Source organism: Talpa europaea (genome assembly GCF_964194135.1).
Source record: "Talpa europaea genome assembly, chromosome: 12".
NCBI classification, from domain to species: domain Eukaryota; kingdom Metazoa; phylum Chordata; class Mammalia; order Eulipotyphla; family Talpidae; genus Talpa; species Talpa europaea.
In genome coordinates this window covers 7,616,919-7,640,004 of record NC_140079.1, presented here as the reverse complement: position 1 = coordinate 7,640,004, position 23,086 = coordinate 7,616,919, and the positions used below count along the sequence as shown (strand labels likewise).

The 23,086-nt window shown below is 60.4% G+C and overlaps 1 protein-coding gene across 2 annotated transcripts; it reads right to left on the bottom strand.

Annotated features, from left to right (window-relative positions):
• Nucleotides 1-762: 762 nt before the first annotated feature.
• CSNK1G2 (casein kinase 1 gamma 2) lies at nucleotides 763-8,121 on the bottom strand (the record flags this gene model as incomplete). 2 transcript variants are annotated; one of them, XM_084250700.1, is made up of 11 exons in its annotated part: nucleotides 7,706-8,121; nucleotides 2,849-2,889; nucleotides 2,583-2,694; nucleotides 2,315-2,523; nucleotides 1,999-2,233; nucleotides 1,831-1,916; nucleotides 1,674-1,758; nucleotides 1,432-1,580; nucleotides 1,078-1,161; nucleotides 891-997; nucleotides 763-817 (listed from the first exon to the last, which is right to left on the bottom strand). In XM_084250700.1, exons 1-11 carry the CDS (start codon nucleotides 7,887-7,889, stop codon nucleotides 763-765), a joined length of 1,347 nt encoding a protein of 448 aa, XP_084106826.1. In that variant the 5' UTR covers nucleotides 7,890-8,121. The 2 variants fall into 2 exon arrangements, with proteins under 2 accessions (XP_084106826.1, XP_084106827.1); XM_084250701.1 differs by having other exon boundaries at nucleotides 2,315-2,463; nucleotides 2,625-2,694.
• Between the last annotated feature and the right edge of the window lie 14,965 nt (nucleotides 8,122-23,086).

The following is a 23,086-nucleotide window of genomic DNA, read 5'->3' as shown; positions in this document are numbered from 1 at the left end:
GCAAGACTCAGACGCACACGCGCCTGGGAAACCGCCGCCGCCTGGGCGCCCCCAGCCGCTTCCGCCGCTCGGGCCTCCGGGGACTGGTGGGGACAGCGCCCCCGATGGGCGGCCCTGCCTGGCATGTGCCCGGGGGCTGGACAGGGATTTAAGGCGCTTGTCTCCTGCGGCTGTGCGGGCGGCGCTGAGTGGACACCAGCAGCCCATGCACACGGCCCCCGGGATGGGCAGCCGTGGGGGAGGCCGCCCCCACGGGTCGGGGCCGAGCCGGCCCCGGGGCAGGAACCCGCTCCCAGGGCCGTGGCCGCCGCGCCCAAGCTTTGGTGCAGCATTTTGGTTGGAGGCCGTCGCCACCCCGCCATCCCCTTTAGTGTCGGGAGGCCCAGGAGCGGGTTCACCCCACAGCAACACCCCGCAGCGCCCCCTCCAGAAAACGGCCTTTGGATGAGGGAGACAAGCTGGACTTTATGACACTAACGGGGCGGCGGCTGGACGGCGCGGCGTGCTCCTCGCTCGTGCGCGCAGGGGGGGCGCGGGGCCGCGGCCGCTGTGTTCTTTCCTTGTTTAAATAGTTAATGCTCTCGGGGGGAGACTAAACACAGGTGTAGAAATTTTGGCCAAAGTCTACGTGAAGGAAGTGGCCCGTGGGGGTGGGCAGCTCTGGCCGGCCCCGCAGTCTGCGTCCCAGCTGGGGTCACACACCTGTGGACACACCCGCCCGAGGGGGGCAGCAAGAGGATTCAGGGCACCACACGCTCCGGCTCACTTGTGTCGCTGCATCGATTTTCTCTTTCTCCTCTTGAAGAAACAGCAGCACCTGCGAGGGTGGGAGGGTGTGAGAGGGGGTGAGGCGCGCCCAGGGCACCCCCCAGTGGCGGCCCAGGCCTTACTTGGTGTCATCCGCCACCTCCACCTCTGTGGGCGCTGTGATGGGGGCGTTGGAGTGACCGGCAGTGGGGTCGTCTGCGTTCAGCTCCCCGTTAGTGGAGTTTAGCGCCTGGGGGGTTGGGGAAGCAGGAGTCAGGCAGGCTGAGCGCTCCCCCCACGCCTCACCCCTTCCTCAGCCGGGCCCCTCACCTGGTTTTTGCTGTGTAGCTGGGCTTTGTCTCGAGGCTGAGACTGCGAAGGCAGGTCGGTGTGGACCGTGCCGATGGGCGTCGGCTACAGAGGGCAAGACGGGCACTGAGACGCTGCAGCCTCTCCTCCCCTCAGCAGGGCCAGCCCATGGGCAGAATCCCCCACCCACATCCAGGGCCCTCCTTCTGACTCCCAGAGTCCTCCCAACCCCATCCGGGACCCCACCCACCCCCTTCCAGAGCACTTCCCCCACATCCACCCACTTCAGTTCTTTCCACACACCACAGGTATCCACCCCGCCCAGGGCTCCCCTCATGGCCGGGGCTCTCCCCCAGGTGCCAGGGCCCCACGTACCAGGGGCTTCCCAGCCCAGTCGTACTCATAGTCAAACACGAAGCCGCTGCGGTCAAACAGGTCGGTGAAGAGCTTGCGCAGGTAGTCATAGTCCGGCTTCTCGAAGAAGTCCAGGCGCCGCACGTAGCGCAGGTACGTGGCCATCTCCTCTGTGGGGAGCCAGCAGGGCCGGTCAGGCGGTGGCAGCGCCGGGAGCCGTGGGGCTCTGGGCGAGGACTGGGGGCGGGGGAAGCAGGCCTCACCTGGGAAGCTCTCACACAGCACCTCGATGGGAGTGGCCCGCTTGGTGTCCCCGATCTTCTGGTAGCGCTCCTTGAGTGTGTCGGCCTGCGGGGACGGCAGTCAGGGCCTACCCTTGCGGGCACCCCTGCCCCGCCCCGCCCGGCCGGCCCAGCCCACCTTGAGGCCCTGCCAGGGCAGGCTGCCCCGCAGGAAGTACATGAACATGTGGCCCAGCGCCTCCAGGTCGTCGCGGCGGCTCTGCTCTGGGGTGGGGGGAGGGAGTCAGCAGGGCCTGTGACGGGGCGCCAGGCCCCGCGGCCCTCCTTCCCGCGCCCCCGCACTCACCCTTGCCCAGGTGCGTGTTGATGCTCATGTAGCGCGCGGTGCCCGTCAGGCTCTTGTGCTCGCGGTACGGGATGTGCTTCTTGGTCTCGGGGTCGATGTACTCCTTGGCCAGGCCGAAGTCGATGATGTGGATGGCGTGCTGTCTCTTGGTGCCCGGCCGCCCGACCAGGAAGTTCTCGGGCTTCACGTCTCGGTAAATGAGGCTCTTGGTGTGCACGTACTCCATGCGCGTGATCTGGGGCAGGGGCACGCTCAGCGGCTGCCCTGGGCCCCGCCCGCCCTCCCCGCCCCCCGCGCCCGGACCCCCAGCGCACACCAGCTGGATGGCGATCATGAGCACCGTCTTCAGCGTGAACGTGCGGTCACACAGGTCGAACAGGTCCTCCAGGCTGGGCCCGAGCAGCTCCAGCACCATGGCGTTGTACTTCCCGCAGGGGCCGAAGTAGTAGACCTGGGGGACGCCCTCTGCAGACCACACAGGCGCGCTGCAGCAGGGCGCGGGCGCCCACCAGCCCCCTCCCGCCCCTAGGCCTGACCTCCAGTCTGGCTCCCCCCCACCCGGCCAGGGTCCCCCGCGCCTTCACACCCAGCCCTCGCCCCTCCCCACAGCCCGGGCTGGCCGGTACCTGTGGCGCTGAGCTGCTTGTAGAAGCGGTACTCCAGGTGCAGCTGCGGCGCCCGGGACTTGATGGGCTCCTGGGGGAGCAGGCAGACGGTCACCCAGACTGTGGGCACGCCGCTCCCTCCACCCGAGACCCTCAGGGCCTAACAGGAGGTGGCCCCTGGAAAGCCCCTGCTGGTGCCACCGGGTCGGGCCCTGGCTGGGGGTGGGGCAGGAGGCCAGACTCACCAATTTGATAGCTACGTATTCATTTGTATAGAGATTCTTTCCTGCGGAAGAGAGGTTCGTCAGGACAGCGCAGCCCCCTCACCCCACGGCAGTCAAGGGGCCGGGGGGGACCCACTCTCTCCAAGGGGGACCTCCTATTCCTGGGGCAGCCATCTTGAGTTTGGCACTGCCCTTCCAAGTCCTGAGACAGGACCCAAGGCACCCCACTGGGGTGCATGCCCCCCTCCTTCCCTTATCTCCTGGAGCGCCACCCTGCCTTCCTGCTGTCTCCTCCCCTATCCCACCCCCGCCCCCATAGCGCCCCTGAACTATGTCCATCCCTCCTGAGGCAAACCCTGCCTCTGCCTCAAGAGGCTGCTCCCAAGTCGTCTGTGGGACCCCTTCCTGCCTGCACGCAGCACACTCCACCCCCCCATCTAAAAAAGGGGGAACAAAGATGCCGTGACCCCTTGGCCTCTGGGGAAACCGGAGAACTGGCGCCCTCACCCCCCGCCCCAGACTCCACGAATCACCGACCCCTACGCCATTTACCTACAGTCTACCCCTCGGGGCTCCCAAGAACGCCCGAGGACTGGCACCCCCAAACTCATCTTCCTTTTCCTGGGCACCTTTTCCACCCGGACCTGCCTGGTAACTGCGGATGTGAATGTCTGCTAGATGCCCCCCCCCCAGCGCACCCATTCCATCCACCCACCAGGCTCCCCGAACAGGGGCCCTGGGTAGAGGCCGTGGCCAGGGAGGCTGTCCCATCACCCAGAGGACTTCCCCGATGCGCGCTGCGCAGCCTCTTCCGTACTCCAGCCACAGCCTGCTCCCTGGGCATGGACTCCTGTCAGGTCAGGGAGGTAGGAACAGGCCTTGGCACTGCCCAGTACCGGCATCCTACCTCAACTCGCCAGCTGAAACCCTGCCCTGCGGCACCCCACAAACGCTGGAGAGGTGGGGTGTTTGGGGGCTCAGGGCTCCAGGAAGGGTCCTGCCTTCCCATGGAGGACCGTGGAACTCGGGCCACGCGCCCTGCATTGTGTGCCCCACACCCGCCCGGCTTGGTGATCAGAGGCCCCTGCCACCAGCCGTCCTGCCATCCTGGAGTCACCTTCTCCAGGCCTGAGCCCCGCTCCTCCAGGAACATCACGCTGCATCACCCAGTGGCTGCTTGCTACTCCCAAGTGGGCACCATTGTGGGAGATGCCACTGCCCTCTGTTGGGGTGCCCCATGCACGGGTTCCTCCCCACCCACGTGGTGGGAGAGACACTGCTCACAGGCAAGGGCTCCCTACACCCGCCGCCAGTCCCGCCGCGGCGCTGGTATGGAGGCATCCTTCTGTCCGGCCGCTCCGGGCCCCCTTCCAACTGCGGTGTCGTCCGCTGTTCTACTCCAGACCGCCGAACGCGCGGGGGAACCAAGGCGCGCGTCCTGGCAGTAGCCACCCAGCCAGGTGAGGTGCGCACAGGTGCCCAACAATTCAGGGCTCCCGGAGGTTTGGGGCGCTGGCTATGGGTGTTGTTTTGCAATGTTTATTTTCCAGCTGCTGCTGGAAGGGCGCATCATTGCTGGGCCATGCCAGGCTGAGTCAGGGCCGGGCTGTTCTTCCCCAAATTCCACGTCTCTCACGTCTACTTCTCCCCGTGCGGGTGCCGCGGGCCTGCTCCTTGCTGTAAGCAGAGGCCGCTCACAGGCCTGTCAGCAGGGGAGGAAGCTCCTGTCCAGCCTTGGCTCCTGGATTTTGAGGGAACCAGCACGGTGCTTTATTATGCGACCTCAAGCACGCAGCCGACCACCGGAGAAACGGACAGGGCGCCCTGCGCCCGGACTGGCACCGTATGTCCAGTGCATCTTGAGCGACGACAGCCCCCCGCCCCCTGCAGAGTCCACGGTGCGCTCACATTTCCTGCCTCCCCGCAAGAGGCGATTTTTACCTGTGAAGGGCGCACACCTGTAAATGTCCCACAAGACAAACCATCACCACACTCTGGAAAGTTCCCTCGTGCTCCCTTCCTGGTCAGTCCCACCTTCACATCCCAAGAGGCAGTCCCGAGGCAGAGCTTCAGCAAGTTCTCCCTGTGCACGGAGAGGAGCGTTGGGCCATCCCAGCACCTGCCCAGACACCGCAGGACACCAGGAGTTTGCAGGGAACTGGCCACAGGCCTTTCCGGGCAGCCCCCAGGGCTGCTGCCCAAGTGGAACTTGAGGCGAACTGCATCCCACGGCAGGCAAGGCGGAGCCCTCTGTGCGCTGGCGACTGCGAAGGGCTCAGCCCTCCTGCCTGGTTTTAACCGGAGCGTCGTTCTTCACCACGAAGGGCCCGCAGCGTGTCCCGACAGCGGCTGGGGCAGGCGGGCGCCACCAGAGCCTTTCCCCGGGCTGCGCTCGTCTGTTCCTGCTCTTAGCAACGGGCTTTGATAAATTCTGATGACGTCTAACTGATCCTTCATGGTAACTGGTCATTCTTTCCTGTGTCCTGTTGAAGAAACCATCACGCTCGATGGCACATGAGTTCTGGGAGAGGCGGAGCGCTGAGGGCCCAGCCCAAGTTTAAAGTTGTGTGAGAATGTTCATGAGCGTGTGTGTGAGACGGGTCAGCGTGACAGTGTGAGCGTGCACGTGCACACATCCACGGCCGGCTTCAGGTCTAGATTCCGGCGCCCTGCGGGAGTTTAGGAGCCCAGGCGCCCTGTCTGGCGTGTGAGCAGGCCAGTCTGCGAGGCCTCACAGAGAACAACTCCAAGAGCTGTGAGAAGGCGTGAGGGCGTCCCGAGGCGAGAAGCTGCTGGACCTGCAGGCCTGCAGAGCACAGAGTTCCCTCCCGCCCAAGAAAACCCTCTCAAACATTCAGCCGAGAACCCACGAGTTAGGAGAGGGGTGACTCCACTCCTGTGCTCAGCCTGCCTCACACAGCCCTGCTAGTCCCTGACGGAAACAAGAGAGCCCCAGGAGAACGCGAAGCCCACGCTTTTAGCAGGCAGCTCCCACAAGGTCCAAGACATACAACAAAACATCAGGAGAAACAGGACTGTGGCAGGAAAGTCAAAGGTGCCGCAGGCACTGGCTTTTAAGCAGCTGCTGCAAGTGTGTTCACAGGAACAAAGGAAAAGCTGGCCACCCTGACCGAGCTTTCGGGGCCTCTCCACCGGGAGTCAGATGGAAGCAACAAGCACCACGAATGAAATGGGGAATTCCCGGAGGACGGAACGACAGACTGCAGTGTGCAGAAAAGGGGAGTGAATGAGCTAGAGCAGGAGCAACCGAATGAAGCAGAGAGGGAAAGAGGCAGAACATGGAAGCGTCTGAGGGGCCTGAGAGGCAGCAGCCAGCGCCCTAACACACGCGTACCCGGGGCCCAACTATGAAGGAAAGTATGAGTGAGGCATAAAAAATGCGTTTCCAAATTTAACGAAAAAGGTGTCAATATACAGATCCAAGCAGCTCGAGGAAGCCCAAGCAGGGCAGCACAGAAGAAACCACGCCCACGCGGAGCGGAAGCCAATTCTGAAGGCAAACATTAGAAGAAAACCTTCAAAGCAACCAGGAGACCCACTGCAGACAAGGAAGAACGCGAACGTTCGTCACCAGGGAAGCCCAAGTAAAGCCCCACATGGAAGACCACGCCACACCCGCCAACTCGTGCTAAGTGGCAAAGTCCAAAACCCCAAGTGTCAGGGAGTCTGTGTGCGCCCCAGGACCCTCCTGCACTGGAGTGTGAGTTCGCACGGGAGTGGCCACACTGGAACCCAGCCTGGCGGCTTCCCAAGCACTTCCATGTGGCCCAGCGCGTCCATGGAAACACAGCACAGAAACTGGGGGGGGAGATGTGCAGCGCGGGGGTCTGCGAGGCCCATCGGGACACGGCGACAGCCCTAAGCAGGCAGGCGAAGGAGCGGCACAGGGCAGACCACTGCCCCCGGAGCACCGGAGAGGAATTGGCTACTGACACCCTCCAAACTGCGGTGAGCCAAAGCAGTCAGGCAGAAAAGAACACCTGGACTGGAAAGAAAGGTGCAGGTGGGAGCCGCCCACCGCCCTCGGCACCCCCCCCTCTGTGCTGACCGGCGCCATGTAGGCTGTTGCTCTGCCGCCCAAGGACAGGCCCCACAGCGAGCGGCCGAAGCGTGTGGTCCCCTGCCCACCGCAGAGGTGGGTCCGGGGTATGTTGGCGCGTGCCCATCCGTGTGCTGCCTGCCTGTGTCTGCATGCAGGCCCCGGCACACACGTGTGCATCCTCCAGTGGGGCGGCAGGGTGAGGCAGCTATCCGGCTCGCGTTCACGGCAGCCTCAGAAGCGAGCGTGGTGGCCTAGCATCAGTCCTGCTGTCCTTCCCACCAGCGGAGCCCGGGCCCCAGCCCTAACGACCTGCTGGCTCAGAAGCCACAAGCCTGGGGCTTCCCGATGCCACAGACAGAAGAAGCAAAAAGACTGTGGCCCCAACCCATCCCGGCAGCCTCCAGAACAAGCTCGGGTGTGGCTCTAGGGCGGGTCATGTTCACAGCCAGCCACTCAGGACGCCGGGCACGTCAGGAGAGCACAACTGGCCGCCGGACGTGCGTCCAGGGGTCCCCACAGCCCGACAGCCAGCGCGGGAGGAGGTGAGCACGCGTGCACCTGAATGCACGGACATGTGTCACAGGGTGGTTTTTTTGTCGGCCCCTGAGCACGGAGGGCCCAGACCCCAAAAGGACTGTCCTTGGGCCTCAGGCCGGGACTGCGCGTCCACCCCTCTTCCTCGGCCTTGCTGGAGAGAGAAACTCACAGAACTTACCTGTGTTCCCGATCTGACGACTCGGGCAGAACGAGAGGGTGTGGCTCCGGCTGGCGGCCTTCCCACCCTCACCCCCAGGCCCCCCGGTGCGTGGGCTCACCTAGCCGGAGCTCCCCGAAGTTGCCACAGCCTATCTTCTTCCCGACACGGAAGTTGGGGCCCACCATCAGGACCCCTGAGCCGGTCCCCGCACTCCGGCCGCCGTGGCTGCTCCGCCCGCCGGCCTTGGACATCCTCCGGCCCTCCTCCGACTCCCCTTTCCCTCCTTTCTTGTCAAAATCCATAAGTTTGTGGTACCCTGGCCTCTCCACGGTTACTCTGCTGCGGTGCAAATCCCGGGTCTGCGGAGACCTGTGCTCGCGGTGGCTCCTCGGGACTACCACACCATGGGGCCCGGCGCCTGGCGTCCCCACGGGCTCCCGCTAGTGAGACGTGGGCACACGCGCTGGCCGGGTCACGGCACTCATCTTGGTGGCCTCAGGGTCGGGAGAGGAAAGAGGACACATTCTGCTGACAGGTCCCGCGCCGCCTCAAATCTCGTAGCTACCGGCTGGGGAGAAACAAAGGCAGGGTCAGGGCACTCCGCCACCGGAGCGGCCACATACAAGGACGCCACCACAGGGGCTCGGGGATGGATGAATTCTGGCAAGATCTCTGAAGGCCTGACCCTCCACTTTCTGGGGGGACAGAGAGGTGGCTGGCTGGGGGTCTGTCACGTGCCCAGCCGCCTCCAGGATGATTGTGGAGAAGGGGTGAGGAGTGGGGAGAGGGTCCCGGAGCCTGGGAGCCAGGATGGGAGGAACAGCTCGTCTCCCCAAGGCTGAGGGCAGGTGAGAGGTGAAGAACAGCAAGTACCTGTGGTGGGAACAGCGCCCACCCCGTGACACGGGGGAGACGAGCCAGGACCCTACGGCCACGGTGTCAGGGGCCACGCGGAGAGTAAGGCTCAAAGGAAGGGCTGCCAGGGCAGGTGAGGGGGGCCGTGCCACGGGCACTGGGAGGGCCAGCCGCCCCGCCAGACCGGGACGGAGTCCTCTGAGATGCAACTTGGCCCGATCCCCGGACTCCCCCACCTGCCCGTGGCCCCCGACAGCTCTCGTCCCCACCAGCACTGTCCCGCCTGCCCTGGCTGCCTCCTGTCCCCTCACACCAAAGGCCAAAGGAGTCTCTCTTAAAAAAGCCAGTCTGCTGCCTGCCCCGCTCATGGCGCCCCGGCTCTGCCGGGTGCTGATGTGACATCAGAGTGACTGAGGGAGGAGGGAACACACAGGCACTTGGGCGGGGGGAGACACGGACCAAAGGGCCGCGTGGGGGAGCGGCAGGCTCCTCACCAAGAGGTGGCACGCCTTGGCGGTGAGGGCGAGGGAGCAGACACCATGTGGACACAGCCCCCCGGCACACGGCATCCCTCCCAAGCAGCCTCCCGGCACACACCAGCACTCAGCGAAAGCAAGTCAAGGGTGGCAGCATCCCCGGTGCCCCCAGGCGGCTTTGCTGCCTGCCCTGATGGGGAGCCCCTAACCACCACCAGGGGCCTGGCCAGCTGCAGAGGGACCAAGGGGCCAGCCAGCCACCTCCCGTCACACGCGAGCGAGGGCGGAGTCGGGGTGACTCGATACCATGACCCTGAGCCAATCAACCCGGGGCCCAAGGCTGCCCTGACCTGCGGCAGGGATGAGGCCCTCAGGTGATGAGAGAATCTGAGAGTGGGGGGTCTCCAAGGACCAGAGCAAGGGCAAAGCCCCATGGGGCGTGATGCGGGAACACACCCTCCCACGTTCACCCGCACTCGCGTCCACACCTGCACACGCACACCCCCGCGCGCGTCCGCATGTTCCCGAGCTCAGTCCCCGCAGCCTTCCCTCTAAGAAAGCCAGGGCGGGTGCCTGGACTACAGGTCGGAATTTTCTGGACAGGCAGCAGAGTCTGTCTACAGGATGGAGACGGGCTCATGGCTGCCCTGACTGGCTGTGTAGACAAGCCCCCCCGGGGCTCCCGAGAACCACCTCGGTGGCCCCAGCCCCGGCCAGCCCTGGGACCAGCTCACCCAGGCTGGCCCTCTCCCAAGCTGTCCTGACTGGGGACCACCCGAGCAGAGTGAGATCGGACCTGGCACACGGCGTGCCAGCTTGTCTGAACGCAGCTCGACACACGTGGCTGGTGCCATCTGCACTGCGGCCCACGGCCCAGCGGAAGCTTCCCAGCCTGCTGCCCAGGCTGTGAACGGGTAGCAAAGGCCCAGAGTGGGAGAGGGAACACCCACCCCACAGACCCTGATGGGCCTTCCCCAGCCGTCTCAGAACGTCCAACGAGGGGAGGAGGGAGCCTGCGTGGACCTGGCGACCCTCAGGTGCCTCCTCCGGGCCCTCGCCCCTCATGCTGGCGGCTGGCAGGTGCCATTTCAAATTGTTTGCTCCCCCGAAGTGGGCACCTGGGGCAGCGCTGACCAGCCCCTCTTGTCCTGAGTCAGCTGAAGGGGATGAGGGCTCAAGGTCAAGAATCTGGGCGTCAACAGTGACCATCGCCAGGCACATAAACACACACCGAGAAACCGAAGCAACAACAACTCAGAGCTCAGCCCTTCTGCCTCCCCCTCCTTCAGGGACAAACGCCCTGCGACGGCACACTTACTGCTTCCACCAGGACCACGCGCTACCCTGCGGGTCCCAGCGCAGAGCCGTCGGGGACGGGTTAGGGTCAGAGCCGATGCACTGCAGGGTCACCGGCCACAGCTCGAGCACTGAGGCCCTTGGACATGCGTGGCAAGTTTCCACGCTAGGTCTCCTCCTCAGGTAGACAACGATCCAGTGAGCGGTGCATGGCACTGGCCTCACAGGAAGTCACCAGCGAGGCCACAGGGGGTGTGGTGACATCAACAGCTGTGCCTGTGCGGTGGTTATACTGCTGTTCTCGCCGTGCGCCACGCCTGCTGTGCAGGACACTGGGCAGGACGAGGCAGAGCACTCCCAAGTGAGGGATGTTTCCCGCCCTGGGGGCCAGCCCAGACTCATTGCACCCACAGGTGCCCCTGGCCATTGGGCAGAAAGGAACAAGGCCTGGCTGGCTTTTGGGGTGGTCCCTCGGATGGGCATGGGACCAGCGAGGGTGAGACGTGCTCTGCAAGGATCCTGCCTCCCACGCCCCACTGGCTATGTCCCTGGACACAGCCTACACGGTGAGAGGGTGAGGAGCTTCGGGGATGGTGGCCAGGCCCCCCAGGATGGACTCCCAGGTATCTGGGGACCTACCTGCCTACACCTGGAAACAGCAAAGTCCCTTCCGATGCACCTGGGGTTCCGCCTAAAGGCTGTTTATACAACAGCATGTCACCGCAAGTCTCCCTAACAAAGCCGAAACCACCTTCCTCCTCTGCCTCCTGCTCCCAGGTGAGGGGGGTGAAGCACGTGCACCTGGCACATCGGGGCGGCAGAAGCGTCCCAGAGAAAAGTCAGAGCACCTCAACCAGGAGGGTGGACGCCTCGCACTTGTATTTGGAGTTCCCAATTTACATCACTCCAGAACACTCCAACACCCCAAAAGGAAGTCGCGTGCCCGTCGGCAGTCACCCTCTGCCCTGGCTCCCCCAGCCGACTCTGTGGCTGGGCCCATCCTGGACGTTTCTTGTCAGGAACTCACGCCGCGTGGCCCTGTGTGTCCGGCTTCTCTCCCTGAGCGTCGTGCGTCCAGGGTCCCTCCCGGTGGTGTAAGTGGCAGATATGCCCCCCTTGGCAAACTATTTTAATTGCCCGAAAACTGCCCAGGTGCTCTCCAGCGGGTGCCGCCACCTCACAGCCAGGGCCATACAAGGGCCGAGTCCTCCCAGTCCTTCCTGCTTGTTTTTGGTTACAGGCATGAGGCGCTTCCGAGTTCCATGTCCTGACACACGCACCTTCCACTCACCAGAGGCCACAGCTCAGCCCCGGTGCCAGGTCCAGGCAGGGGAGGTGGCAGAAAGCCCGAGTGGGTGTGATGAGGCCAAGCCCCTGCCGGGTCTAAGGACCCAGAGGACGAGCCCCTTCTCAGGGTCCCCTTTGTGTCCTCACCCGAGGCCCCTCTCAAAGTCCAGGGTCCGGTGACACTGTTCTCTGCAGAGACTGCGGCAGCAGCGCCGTGCGCGGGGCTTGATGACAAGCACGCTCCGTACCCTGCCCTCCCCCGTCTCTGCAGAGAAGGAAACCGAGGCTGAGCGTTGAGGCAGCCGGTCACATCACGGCCTGGCCACACAGGACCCAGGGCCGGCTGCGGGGCTGGTGTTCTCAGCCTGCGCTACAGCGGGTGCTGCCCCACGTCCCTGCCTGTGCACCTCCACCCCCGAAGGCCACATTTTGAGGAACTCCTGGTCCAGAAGGGGGACTTCCAACCAGCAAGGGCGCCCATCCGTAAACACACTCCCGGCAGCTGGGGGGCGGGGCAGGAGCGGTGAGGACCCTCCGAGGCAGGGACTGCATGAAGAGCACAGGGGCACTGGAGGGACTTCGGGAAGGGGTGTGAGGGTCAGTGCTTGGTGCTGGTCCCACGTTCTGCGGTCTGCTTAGGACTTGTGGGCAGCAAAGAGACAGCAGCCAGGTGAGTCTGTAACGACCCCACCTTAGACCACCACGATGTGAGTGACCCTGACAGTACCGGAGGGCCTGACGGTCCTATCTGCCCCATTTGCTCCAGTGACACAGAGCAGGTGAATGGCCGCCATGAGCCACTATCCCCAGGCACAGAGGGCACGGGAGGCAGAGGGCAGGAGCCTGTGGCTCCAGGAGCAGCCTGAGGGCTTCAGTCCTCTTATCTACTGACCGCAGGTCAAGACCCAAAGGGCAGCAAATTCAAGAAGCTCTGGAAGACAGACCCCAGCATGCCCTAGGCCACACCACCACCCATGGGTGGCACAGGGGCAGTCCACTTCCTCTCCTAGGCAGCAACTGCAAGCCACACACTGGCTTGCAGGGGAGGGGGAACATAGAGGGGCCTCTGGAGTTGGACTGTGCCAATGGCCACACCTGGGTAGAAATGGTAGCCCCAAGATCTCAGGGGAGCAGATATACCATGTGACCTCTGTCCTGGCCCTGGTCCCAGAGCTAGAACTAAAAATAATCACACTTGGGGATGGCCTCCCCTCTCTCACAGGATCAAAAATAAATCCAGTCTCAACCAGACCCAGATGGCCCCCAACTCTGTCCCTTGGGCACCTGGAAAGCACCCCACAGGGGAGTGGACTATCAAGCCCTAGGACAGCTCCCCACCACAGGCCTGGCTCCCTCACCCTCTGCCCCAGGCAGTAGCTAACCTCAGGCCAATCCCAGGCAGCCCTCGGAAGCTGCCGCCTGGAGTCCACATGGAGCAGGTCCTGCGGAGTCGGGCCTGGCTGGGGTCGGAGTCAGAGACTGCTCTCCCCTGAGCACCTGCCTCAGGTGAGTTACCTGCTGCTTGCTTTTTAAGGTCCTCCATCTTGTCAGGGCCAGGGGCCAGCTCCCCTGGGGAGGCTCCAGGAATTCCCTTTTCTGCACATCTCCACTCAGTGATGTCACAGTCCCTGGGCTGACATCACTGGCATAGCCCCAGCCCAGAGCCAGGGCGAATACTGAGCACAAGTGGCAGCTGCCCTCCCTAGGGGCAGTCTCACAAGGACCCAACAGCACAATGACCCAATGACTAGTGTTGGCAGCGCCTCTTCCCTTGGGTTTAGCCAGGCATGGCTTCTGGTGATGGGGAGGAGGCAGGGCGGGGCGGGGGAGACTGCACTCACCTCCTCCCTCTGGCAGAGCACCTCCCCGCAAGCCACAGCTCCTAGGAAATGCCCTAAAGACAGATCCCAACCTAGGCGACCCTCTGCTTCCTGGGTACATCCCCAATGGTCATGACCAGAGTGTTCCTGGCTTTAGGTAGGTGGGGCACCCACAGTGCCCAGGACACCTGAACCTCAGTGTGTCCACGGGGAGGGCCGAGGCTAAGGAATAGTGACCCCTCCCCATGCTAGTGGCAGAGGAAGTCCCGGGAGACCAAGACAAGGTGCAGGCACAGCAAGGCAAGGCACGACACAGCATGCATGGACATAGGGGGCTGAGACATAAAACCAAGCATGAATGGTCATTGCAGCGTGACAGTGGTTTTGCTTTTCCTTTTTAAACTTTCCTGCCTTTTCCAAAGAGCACACAGGAATGTGAGTTACTTTCATGACTGCGAATAAACCCACACAGGAATAGTCCCTCAAAAGCCTCAGGCCCAGCTTCTGTGGCCAGTGTGGGTGGTCACCTCGCCATCCTGCCACAGGGAGCTGCTGCAGGGGGCACGGGGTCAGGCGTCAGCCCACAGCCAACTGGAAACTGGAATTCTTGCCCACTTTCCCAGCATGGGTCAAGTCCCGAGATTCTAGAAACACAGACTAACCCTGGGAAGAGCGCTGGCACCCCAGGGCACCTGCCCGGAGTCTCCTGAAGAGTGGGTACCAATCTTCATGGGAACCCCGTGGTTAAGGTGGGGGTCCTGACGGGACACCCTGAGAAGGAAAGATGCCGAGTTGTCAAGAGAATTCTGGTGGCGGGACAGAGCTGGGCCAGAAGCGACGAGCGCGCGACGCAGACAACGCTCTCTAACAAAGTGCGCCTGCAGCGCTGCGGCGGGACATTAACAATTTTTTAAAATATAGATTAACTGAAGAAGCCTATTGGTTATACTTTTAATAATAGAACACGTGAAGACAGATAAAAGCTCTGTAAAAGAAGCAAGTTTTCATAAAAGGCGACAGCAGTTCAGACGCAGGACACCGAAGGCAGGAGCGCAAGGCCCTCTGACCAGAACCGACCGCCCTGCCAGGGCACAGTCCAGGGCGCGCTGACTCCCCGCCATGCCCCCAACCCCACTCGTCCCTGAGGGCCACAGCCTTGTGCTCAGGCAGCAAGCAGGGGATGAGGGCCGTGGAGCAGACGCGCAGAGCACACGGGACACGGCCGGCCTCGCTAACCAGGACCCGCGAATCCCCGCCAGGGCTGCCTCGGCGCCACCGTCAGTGAGGACAGGCGCGGAATTTTTTTTAATTTAAAACAAAACCCACCATCCACTATACCCCCCATGCTTACTCCCACCCCCCACCTTCTTCACCTCTGGCAACCTCATTTGGTTTCAGTGCCCACTCATTTTCAGTTTACTGTATTTTGTCCATTTATGTGCTCAACTTCCTTATACTGCGTGTAGTCGTGGAATCATCCAGTATTTCTCATTATCGTTCTAATTTTGCTTCGTGTAATCTCCAGGAGTTACTCTCCATTTGCTGCAAATGGCAACACTTTATCACCCCTTATAGTTGAGCATGGATTTCTATGGTGTGGATTTACCACGTCTCCTTTTTTTTTTTTTTTTTTTGCATAGAAGAACTGGGGTGCAGGCCAGAGGTGTGGGGGTTGAAAGTCAGAGTAGGGAGAGACAGAGTAGGGAGCAGGAAAGGCGGATTCACTGATACACACTGCTGAGGGGAGCAGCGGGGAGACAGGAGAGGTCTGCTGCGCCACATGTGGGTAGCTCCCTGGCTGGGGCTGGAACCCAGGCTGCAGCGGGGACAGTGCTGAGACTTAACCCCTGGGCTGCCAGGGAGGCGCTACCACATCTCCTTTGAGCACCTCAGCTGCTTCCACCTGTCTCAGCTACTGTGAATAACTGTGCAATAAACACTGTTGTGAATATAATCTGGATTCATTTTTTTCTTCCCTCACACCATGTTCCCGCCCCTTCCCCCCCCCCCCAACCTCAGGGGCCTCACTACATTTATTAACGTCCACTACTTTTTGTAAGTATTTTACTTTCTCGGATCATCCACTATGTAAATGTCTAGTATTTGCTTCTGTCATTGTCACTCACTTTACTACACAGAGTCCCCTCAAACTCCCTCCATTTTGCTGCAAACAGCTGCCTCTCACCTTTCCCTGGCTGAACAGTGTCCGCGTGTGGACACACCCTCTTCCTGACGCAGCCATCCATGGACGCGCATCCAGGCTGCTTCCACGTTCTGACTTATTGCAAACAATGCTGCAAAGAACTCTGCGTGTAGTTTCTTGTGCTGATGGTTTCACATTCTGTAGACAGATGCCCAAGAGTGGGACCAGGGCCTCCCTGGTGGCGCAGGTGGTTGAGTGCAGCTGTGAAGCTGTCCTCAGCCCCTGCAGTGCCGGTTCGATCCCTGCCGGCCGCGGAGCAACCCACATGGCGCGGCAGACCTCTCCTGTCTCGCCCGCTGCTCCCCTCAGCAGTGTTTTCGGTCCGCCTGCCTGTTCTGCTCCCCGCTCTGGCTCTGGTGAATCCTCTCACCCTCCCGTGCCTCTGACTTATACCCCAGCTATTGTATAAATAAAAAATAAATCTTTATTTTTTTTATTTTTTTTTTTAAAGATTTTTTTTAATAGAGGCATGTTTTTATTATTTATTTGTTTGTTTGTTTTGTTTATACAAGCACTGGGTAGAGTCAGAAGTGCAGGAGGGTGAGAGAATTCACCAGAGCCAGAGCGGGGAGCAGAGCAGGCAGAAGGACCGAAGCACACTGCTGAGGGGAGCAGCGGGCGGCAGGAGAGGTCTGCGCGCCATGTGGGACCCTCCTCCGGTGGCCGGGGAGCAGCCGGGGATCGAACCGGCACCGCAGAGGCCGCGGGCAGCATCGCAACCCAGCGCTCTACCGCTGCGCCACCGGGGAGGCCCCTAAAAAATAAATCTTTAAAAAAAAAAATCGTTTTCCACAATGGCCACATCAGTCACCTTCGCACTGTGCACCCGGGTCTCCAGCACTTGCTGTTAGGATCTTTTTAATGTGTGCCATTCTCACAGGTGAGCCGGGATCCCCCGGCAGCTTTGACCTGCACCTCTCTTACTGCGAGTGATGATGAACATTTTTCTTGTCTCTACTAGGTGAACCTGCTGCCCATTTATTAACTGGGTTGTTTTTCTACTGTTGTGCAAGTTTCTTACACATCATGGCTACTAGCCCCTTGTTGCGTATATATTATGTGAATGTCTTCTCCATCTTCTTTTTAATCGACCAAGAGTCCTGCCCATCAAGGCAGGACCACTACAGCAGGGGAACGGAAGGCCAGCCAGCTCCTGAAAGGTGAGGGGGCCCCCTCAATCCAGACTTGCCCCCTGGAATTGGGTGTCACAGGACAAGGACCACAGCAGCTCTCCTCAGGGCCAGGAGGGCCCACAAAGTCGTCTCCCAGATTTCCCCAGATGCGGTGGCACTTCCCTGCCACACAGCAGAATCCTCTCCAGGATTTAGGATGCACACCAGCAACAGGTTGGGAGGGCTGGGAGCTAGACCTGACAGGCCTTGGAGACAGGAGCACAAGTGTCCCCAGAGGTAAATGGCTCCATTTTCTAAAGGCACAGCTTGGGGTGGCCCATTCTCCCAACACAGCAGAGGCTACAGCCACGCCCAAGGAGCAGCAGGCCCCACGGGTATGGCTGGAGTTCTTGCAGGCCTGGCAGGATTGTGACAAAGTGTGAATGGGGCCCACCTCTTGGATTTTGGGTGATTTTTCATAAACGTTCTTTAAAGATTTATTTATTTTTATACAAGAGCCAGGGTATAGGCCAGATGCGCGGGAGGGTGAGAGGATTCACCAGAGACAGAGTGGGGAACAGAATGGGCAGACTGACCGAAATACACTGCTGAAGGGAGCAGTGGGCGAGACAGGAGAGGTCTGCTTCGCCATGTGGGATTCTCGCCAGCCGGCAGGGATTGAACCCGGATACACCTCCTCAGAGGAGAAGACGCTGCCCAACAAAGGCCCCAGGCCACATGCCCCTGTCTGAAAGGTCTCAAAGGGCAGGACCTGCCACAGTGTCTGGTACCAGCACATCCTTAGAATACCCGGTCTTCTAGAAACTGGCCAATGCTCCCAGACTGAGAGGCAAAACGCCTTGATGAAGGGTGTGGCCCCGGGACAGGAGAGATGACGCCAGGAGATGCAGGATACAGAAACTGGGAAGCAAGTTAGCAGCACACGGAGAATCGGGTCCTTATCCACAGTGGGGATCGATGGGGTGGCTGCTGTGGGATATGGTCAGTGGCTCCTGGAGGAGTTAGACAAGGCGTCATCATGTGACGCAGCAATCCTACTCCTCCACACACAAAGAATGAGGCACACATGTCCACACAAAAGCTGCACAACACATGTCCACAGCAGCACGACTCACTACAGCAGAGTGGGGACAACCCAGATGCGCCCCCCACTGGCCATGAAAAGGGGGCAGTTCTGGTGCTCGCCACCACAGGGAGGGACCCTGAACACACCACGCTCAGGGGGAGAAGCCAGACACACGAGGCCATGTGTGTGTGAGCCTACTGGTGAGAAACATCCAGAACAGGCACAGCCACAAAGAGTGGGCTCATGGTGTCAAAGGGCTGGGGAAAGGACGGAGGCTACTGCTGGTGAGAACAGCATGTACTTCTGGGGTGACAGAACATTTGGGGATAGATAGAGGTGGCGGCTGTACGGTTATGTGACTGTACGAAACAACAAAAGTGCACACTTTAGTGAATTACAGCCTGTGAACTATATCTCAAATATTAAAAAGTAGAACTGTGCCTCCCTGGTGGCGCAGGGGTTAAGACACAACCTATGAAGCTGTCCGCAGCCTCAGCAGCACGAGTTCGATCCCCGGCCAGGGAGTTACCCACATGGCGCAGCAGACCTCTCCTGTCTCACCCGCTGCTCCCCTCAGCAGTGGATATCAGTAGATCTGCCTGCTCTGCTCCCCACTCTGTCTCTGGTGAATCCGCTCACCCCCACTCCTCTGGCCTGTGCCCCAGCTCTCGTATGCATGGATGAGTAAATCTTTAAAAAAAAAAAAAAAAAAGCAGAGCTGTGACCCGAGGGAAGCTGGTAAGAAAGCACAGGGGATGGGCTCTGGTCAGCGGCCGGGGCAAGCTTCTGAAGCCAGGTGGTTCCCATGCACATCAAAACCTGAGCCCCTGGGTCACTGACTGTGAACGCCACATCCACAGCGCCTGCTCTGGGGCCTGTGCTTCCCCGGATGTGCTGAAACACACTGCTGAGGGGAGAGGCGGGCGAGACAGGAGAGGTCTGCTGCGCCCTGTGGGTTGCTCCCTGGCCACGCCGGCCCATAAATACTTCCAAGGAACAGGGGGTGTGTGCCCACGAGAAACAAAAGATGCAGGAGCTGGCAAGATGGTGGGGAAGGTCGAACAAGCTTGGCACTGAGAGCCTGCCAATCTACAAATGAGGCCCAGGTTGGGGCACAGGTGCCCCAACCCTAACTAGTTCGGTCTCAGGTCTAGGGGTTCCGGGCTCACAGAGCACACCTCTGATGCTGTCCACACCTGACAAGGGTGATGGCAAGCTCACACTTACATGTGTACACAAGGCTTATATATGTGCACTCAGGGCTCACGCCTATACACATAAGTGGTTCACATGTCAAGAGGTCCAGACACATCTAGGGGGCTGCTCTCCCCACACCAGTGGCCCAGGCAGCTGGTGACCAGTTAAAGACCTAGGAGAGACCCTAGAGGCACCTGGGCCTTGTTCTGCCCCCCATTGCCTAGAAGGCTGCCTCAGCCCACAGAGAGATGCTACTGAAGATGCAGATTCCTGGTCCAGATGACGCGGGGGTGGGGGGTGGGGCCTGGGAGCTATTCCTAGTAAACACCCAGCAGCCCTGCTGGGAGCCACCGCATAACCATGACCTCAGAGGCCGGCCACCTTTCCAGCCAAAATCGCCCTGAGTCCTGCCAGGCCAAGGCCAACCCAGGATGCCCGGCTGACACCGAGTCTCACATCAGCAGCGACCAACTCTTGTGTAAGCTGCCTCTGGGAAGTGATGACGCCAACAACTGCTGGCTGCAATCAAGATGAAAGTGCCCTGCACTTCAACTTGTTCTGCTCCCGGTCACCTCTGCACTGGGAGCAACTGGGAGGCCCAGGCACAGGGGAGCTCCACACTTCCCAGCTGGCGTCCTTTGCACCAGGCACCGGAGCTTTGCACTCAACTTGTTTCTTAAAAACAAGCATTTCCAGGGGCCTTCCTGGAGGCACAGGGGTAAAAGACAGTGCTGTCAAACTATCGCCAGCCACTGCAGCACGAGTTCAATCCCTGGCCTGGCCAGGGAGCAAACCACATGGCGCGGCAGACCTCTCCCGTCACACCTGCTGCTCCCCTCAGCAGCATATTTCAGTCAGTCTGCCTGTTCTGCTCCCCGCTCTGGCTCCGGTGAGTCCTCTCACCGTCCCATGCTTCTGACTGTACCCAGTGCTTGTATAAATAAACAATCTTAAAAAAAAAAAAAAAGAAAAAGAAAGAAAATTTGGCATCCAAATTTGATGAACCCTGAGTGGACAATCCACAGCCAATCTGAAAGAAATAATAACCTCCCAGTAATAACCTCTACAAGTGATTACAGGCCTAAATTATCATATCTTGGATATATTAAGCTATGTAAGATATATACTGAAGTGACTCTCACCTGTTCCTTTTGCTCTTTAATAAAGCCACGGCACATTTCCAACCAGCCCTGACGCTCTCCTCCTCTTTGAGGCGAGGGGCTGCCTGTCTGGAGTCCCCCAGTGCACGTGCCTCTGTGCACTGGTCACCACTGCGGCAGGACCTGCAGGACCACTTCACTGTCCGGGAAGCCCACGAGGGCTGCAGCTCCCACAGACCCCTGCAGCTCTCTGGGCAATGTACACAAGGCAGGGAGGTGGGCCCCAGCCTTGAGGACAGTGGAGTCTCCCGCAGCTCTGGGCTCTCTGCCCACGACTCACAGAGGTGGCTCCATATCAGTGCCACCTTCAACCTGGCAGAAGTGTCCCTGCCTCACCTGCAGATGACGCTCTCCTGCCACAGGTGTGCCATCCCAGGGTAGCTGGAGGCCAGAGAGGGAACCAAACAAGGTCATACTGCCACACAGGCAGGCCAGCCCCATCCTCCAGGGCCAGGTTGCAGGGTGCTGTGGGTGAGGGGTCCATTCAGCTGGTTTCCCTCCATCAGTCTCCTTGTGTGTATGGAGGACTCCCCACTTGGATCTCTCTCCACTTCTTTCCTTAGACTTCCATCTTGAGGGGTGGGGTGGGAAAGTGTGTCATGGGCAGACAGTGAAAGCATCCCTAATAGAAGTTCCTGCCAGATTTGTCAGGGCAGCTTAAGGAAAAAGGCAGAAGCCACAGGTGTGGCCGGCAGGTTGGGGCAGGAGGGGTGGCAGTGACCAGATGGATCTGGGCGGTGGGCCCAGGTCAGCACTGCCAGTCCCAACTGCTCACCCAAGGCCCTCGATGGCCTGTCATGGCCCCAGTGTGTTCTGGCCTGGTGCCCATGTGGCTGTTAGGTCTATCCAGCCCTGTCTAGTCTCCCAAAGGGTGGCGACCACATGGCTGCCTCCTGAAGCTCAGCACCCATGGGGACCCACACCACCCATGTGAGTGGCACCGAGGGGCACAGGTGTGCATGTGGCTGGTCAAGTCCCATCTCCCTCAGAAGCAGGTCACTCAGGACTCCACTTCCTCGTCCACTGAGTGGGGTCAAAAAGGGCACAGGCCCAACCTCTCCGGGGGAAGGGGCCATTCTCTCAGGCACAGAGCTTCATGTTAAAAGTCGCAGGACACAAGGACACCAGTCAGACATTTGCTGAAGATCACTCCCCGACCAGACAGTCAGAGCCCCGGCGCACCCTCCTTCAGGCATGACAGCAGCCACCGACCTCTGAACGGAGGGTGACAGTGGATGGCAACAATGGACAAGGTTTTCCCTGCCTCTCTGCCACCGGGACCAAGTGCTACACAGCATGCAGGGCTCCTCCCTCCACTTAGGATTAAAACAAATCAACATGAGTTCACCTGAGGCCACAATGAAGTTCACCTGGCACCCAGCTCCAACTCCAGTGCTGTCCACAGCCCCACCTCCCCTGCTCCCTGCTTACTTTTGGGTCTTGCAGGAGGGATTAAGGTCCTTTCTGCCAACCTCTGGGTTTCTAGAAAGTATCTGCCTAGTGGGCACCCAACCCAACTCGACCCCAGCCTGCCATGAGGGTCTTCTCTGCTGGAAGGTCACCTGGGAAGTTCCACAACTGGAGAGCATCCCCACGTGTCCTGACTGACTGTGTGGACAACTTGAGGATGGCAAGGACACGCACAAACCCACCAAGGAATCCCATGGACAAAGTCCCCCAAGCTGTCAAGACGCTGCTGAGCTATCTTGCTTCCCAATTAAAGGCTGGTGTGCTGGGGTGAGCAGACAAGAAAGCTTTCCATTTTAAAACACCTCACCTACTTCCTCTTCAACCCAGAGACTACTACTATATAATTAAAACAGGAGGAGGAGCAGCAGGCTGAAAGGAACCAGCAGTTCAAAGTAGCTGGTCTCCTCACAGCAGACACACACCCAGAGCCAGGTAATGACACACTGCTCCCCAATTTGCTTCAGAGAAATGAGAGGGGGTCAAAATCAGACAAGACGCTCCAACTGCCTATAGTGGACAGAAAAACTAGATCTGCACAATGACCCCCGAAGACCCCGGGGGGTCTCCCCCATCACCGGGGTGGGAGTCCAGCCGGCTCAACGCAAACGCTCCCGTCCCAGTCCTACCATGGGGGTCACAACTGTTCTGCCAAATGCAGCAGGCACAACCGGCCTCCAGCCCCAGATCTGGTCCTCCCCATCCTGAGTCCGGTCCACTGCCGAGCAGTCCTTCCATTCTTTTCTAGGCCCTGGGCTGAGGGGGTGGGGCAGGGATCACACACACCACCCCGGGGTGAACACTCGAGGGCCCTGGAGAAGTGGCAGCCTGCTGCACGACTAGGGGTGCTGCAGTCAGCACCCTTCCCCCCTGCCCGCAGAAACCAGAGAGGCTTCTTTCTCACAGCTTGGTGGAGGCACAGGCAGAAAACAAAAACAAACTACCGGTGACAACCGCGAACTTCCCCCTTTCAAACCAGTGGGCTCCATTCAGGCTCTATTCTCCTCAAAGAGGAGGCTGAGCAGGACCAGCTAGCTGCCATCCCCTGGACCAGGGGACGCCCCTCCTCCCCAATGAAAGCAATTCCCTGGGTGCCAGGTTTCCCCTGGCCCAGAGCCCTTATGCATTTGGTTCATGTCTCACACCTACCAGCTACAGAAGTTCCAGGGCGGCAACTGCCAACTGAGCCTGCCATGCTCCCTGGCCGAGGCCCCAAAGGGCAGAGATCCCTGGGAGGGGGAGACCCACTGATGGAGGTGCGGACATCCCCCAGTTGCAGACTCTAGGAGGCCTGGATTCGCCACGGAGGGCACTGGGGAGAAAATGCAGGCCTCCACCTACGCACTCTGAACCGGCTAGGGCTGCTTCCTGCAAACAATGCCACCAGAGGCCAGGGAATAACCCAGCGCCCCGAGCCACCACAGGAACAGCACTGGGAGGCTCTCTGCCCCCCTCCAAAGCTGTGGCAGAGGAAGGCAGGAGAGGCAAGGAAGCCCTAGGCAGTACAGGGAGTCACTGGGTTCTAGACGCCTATAAACG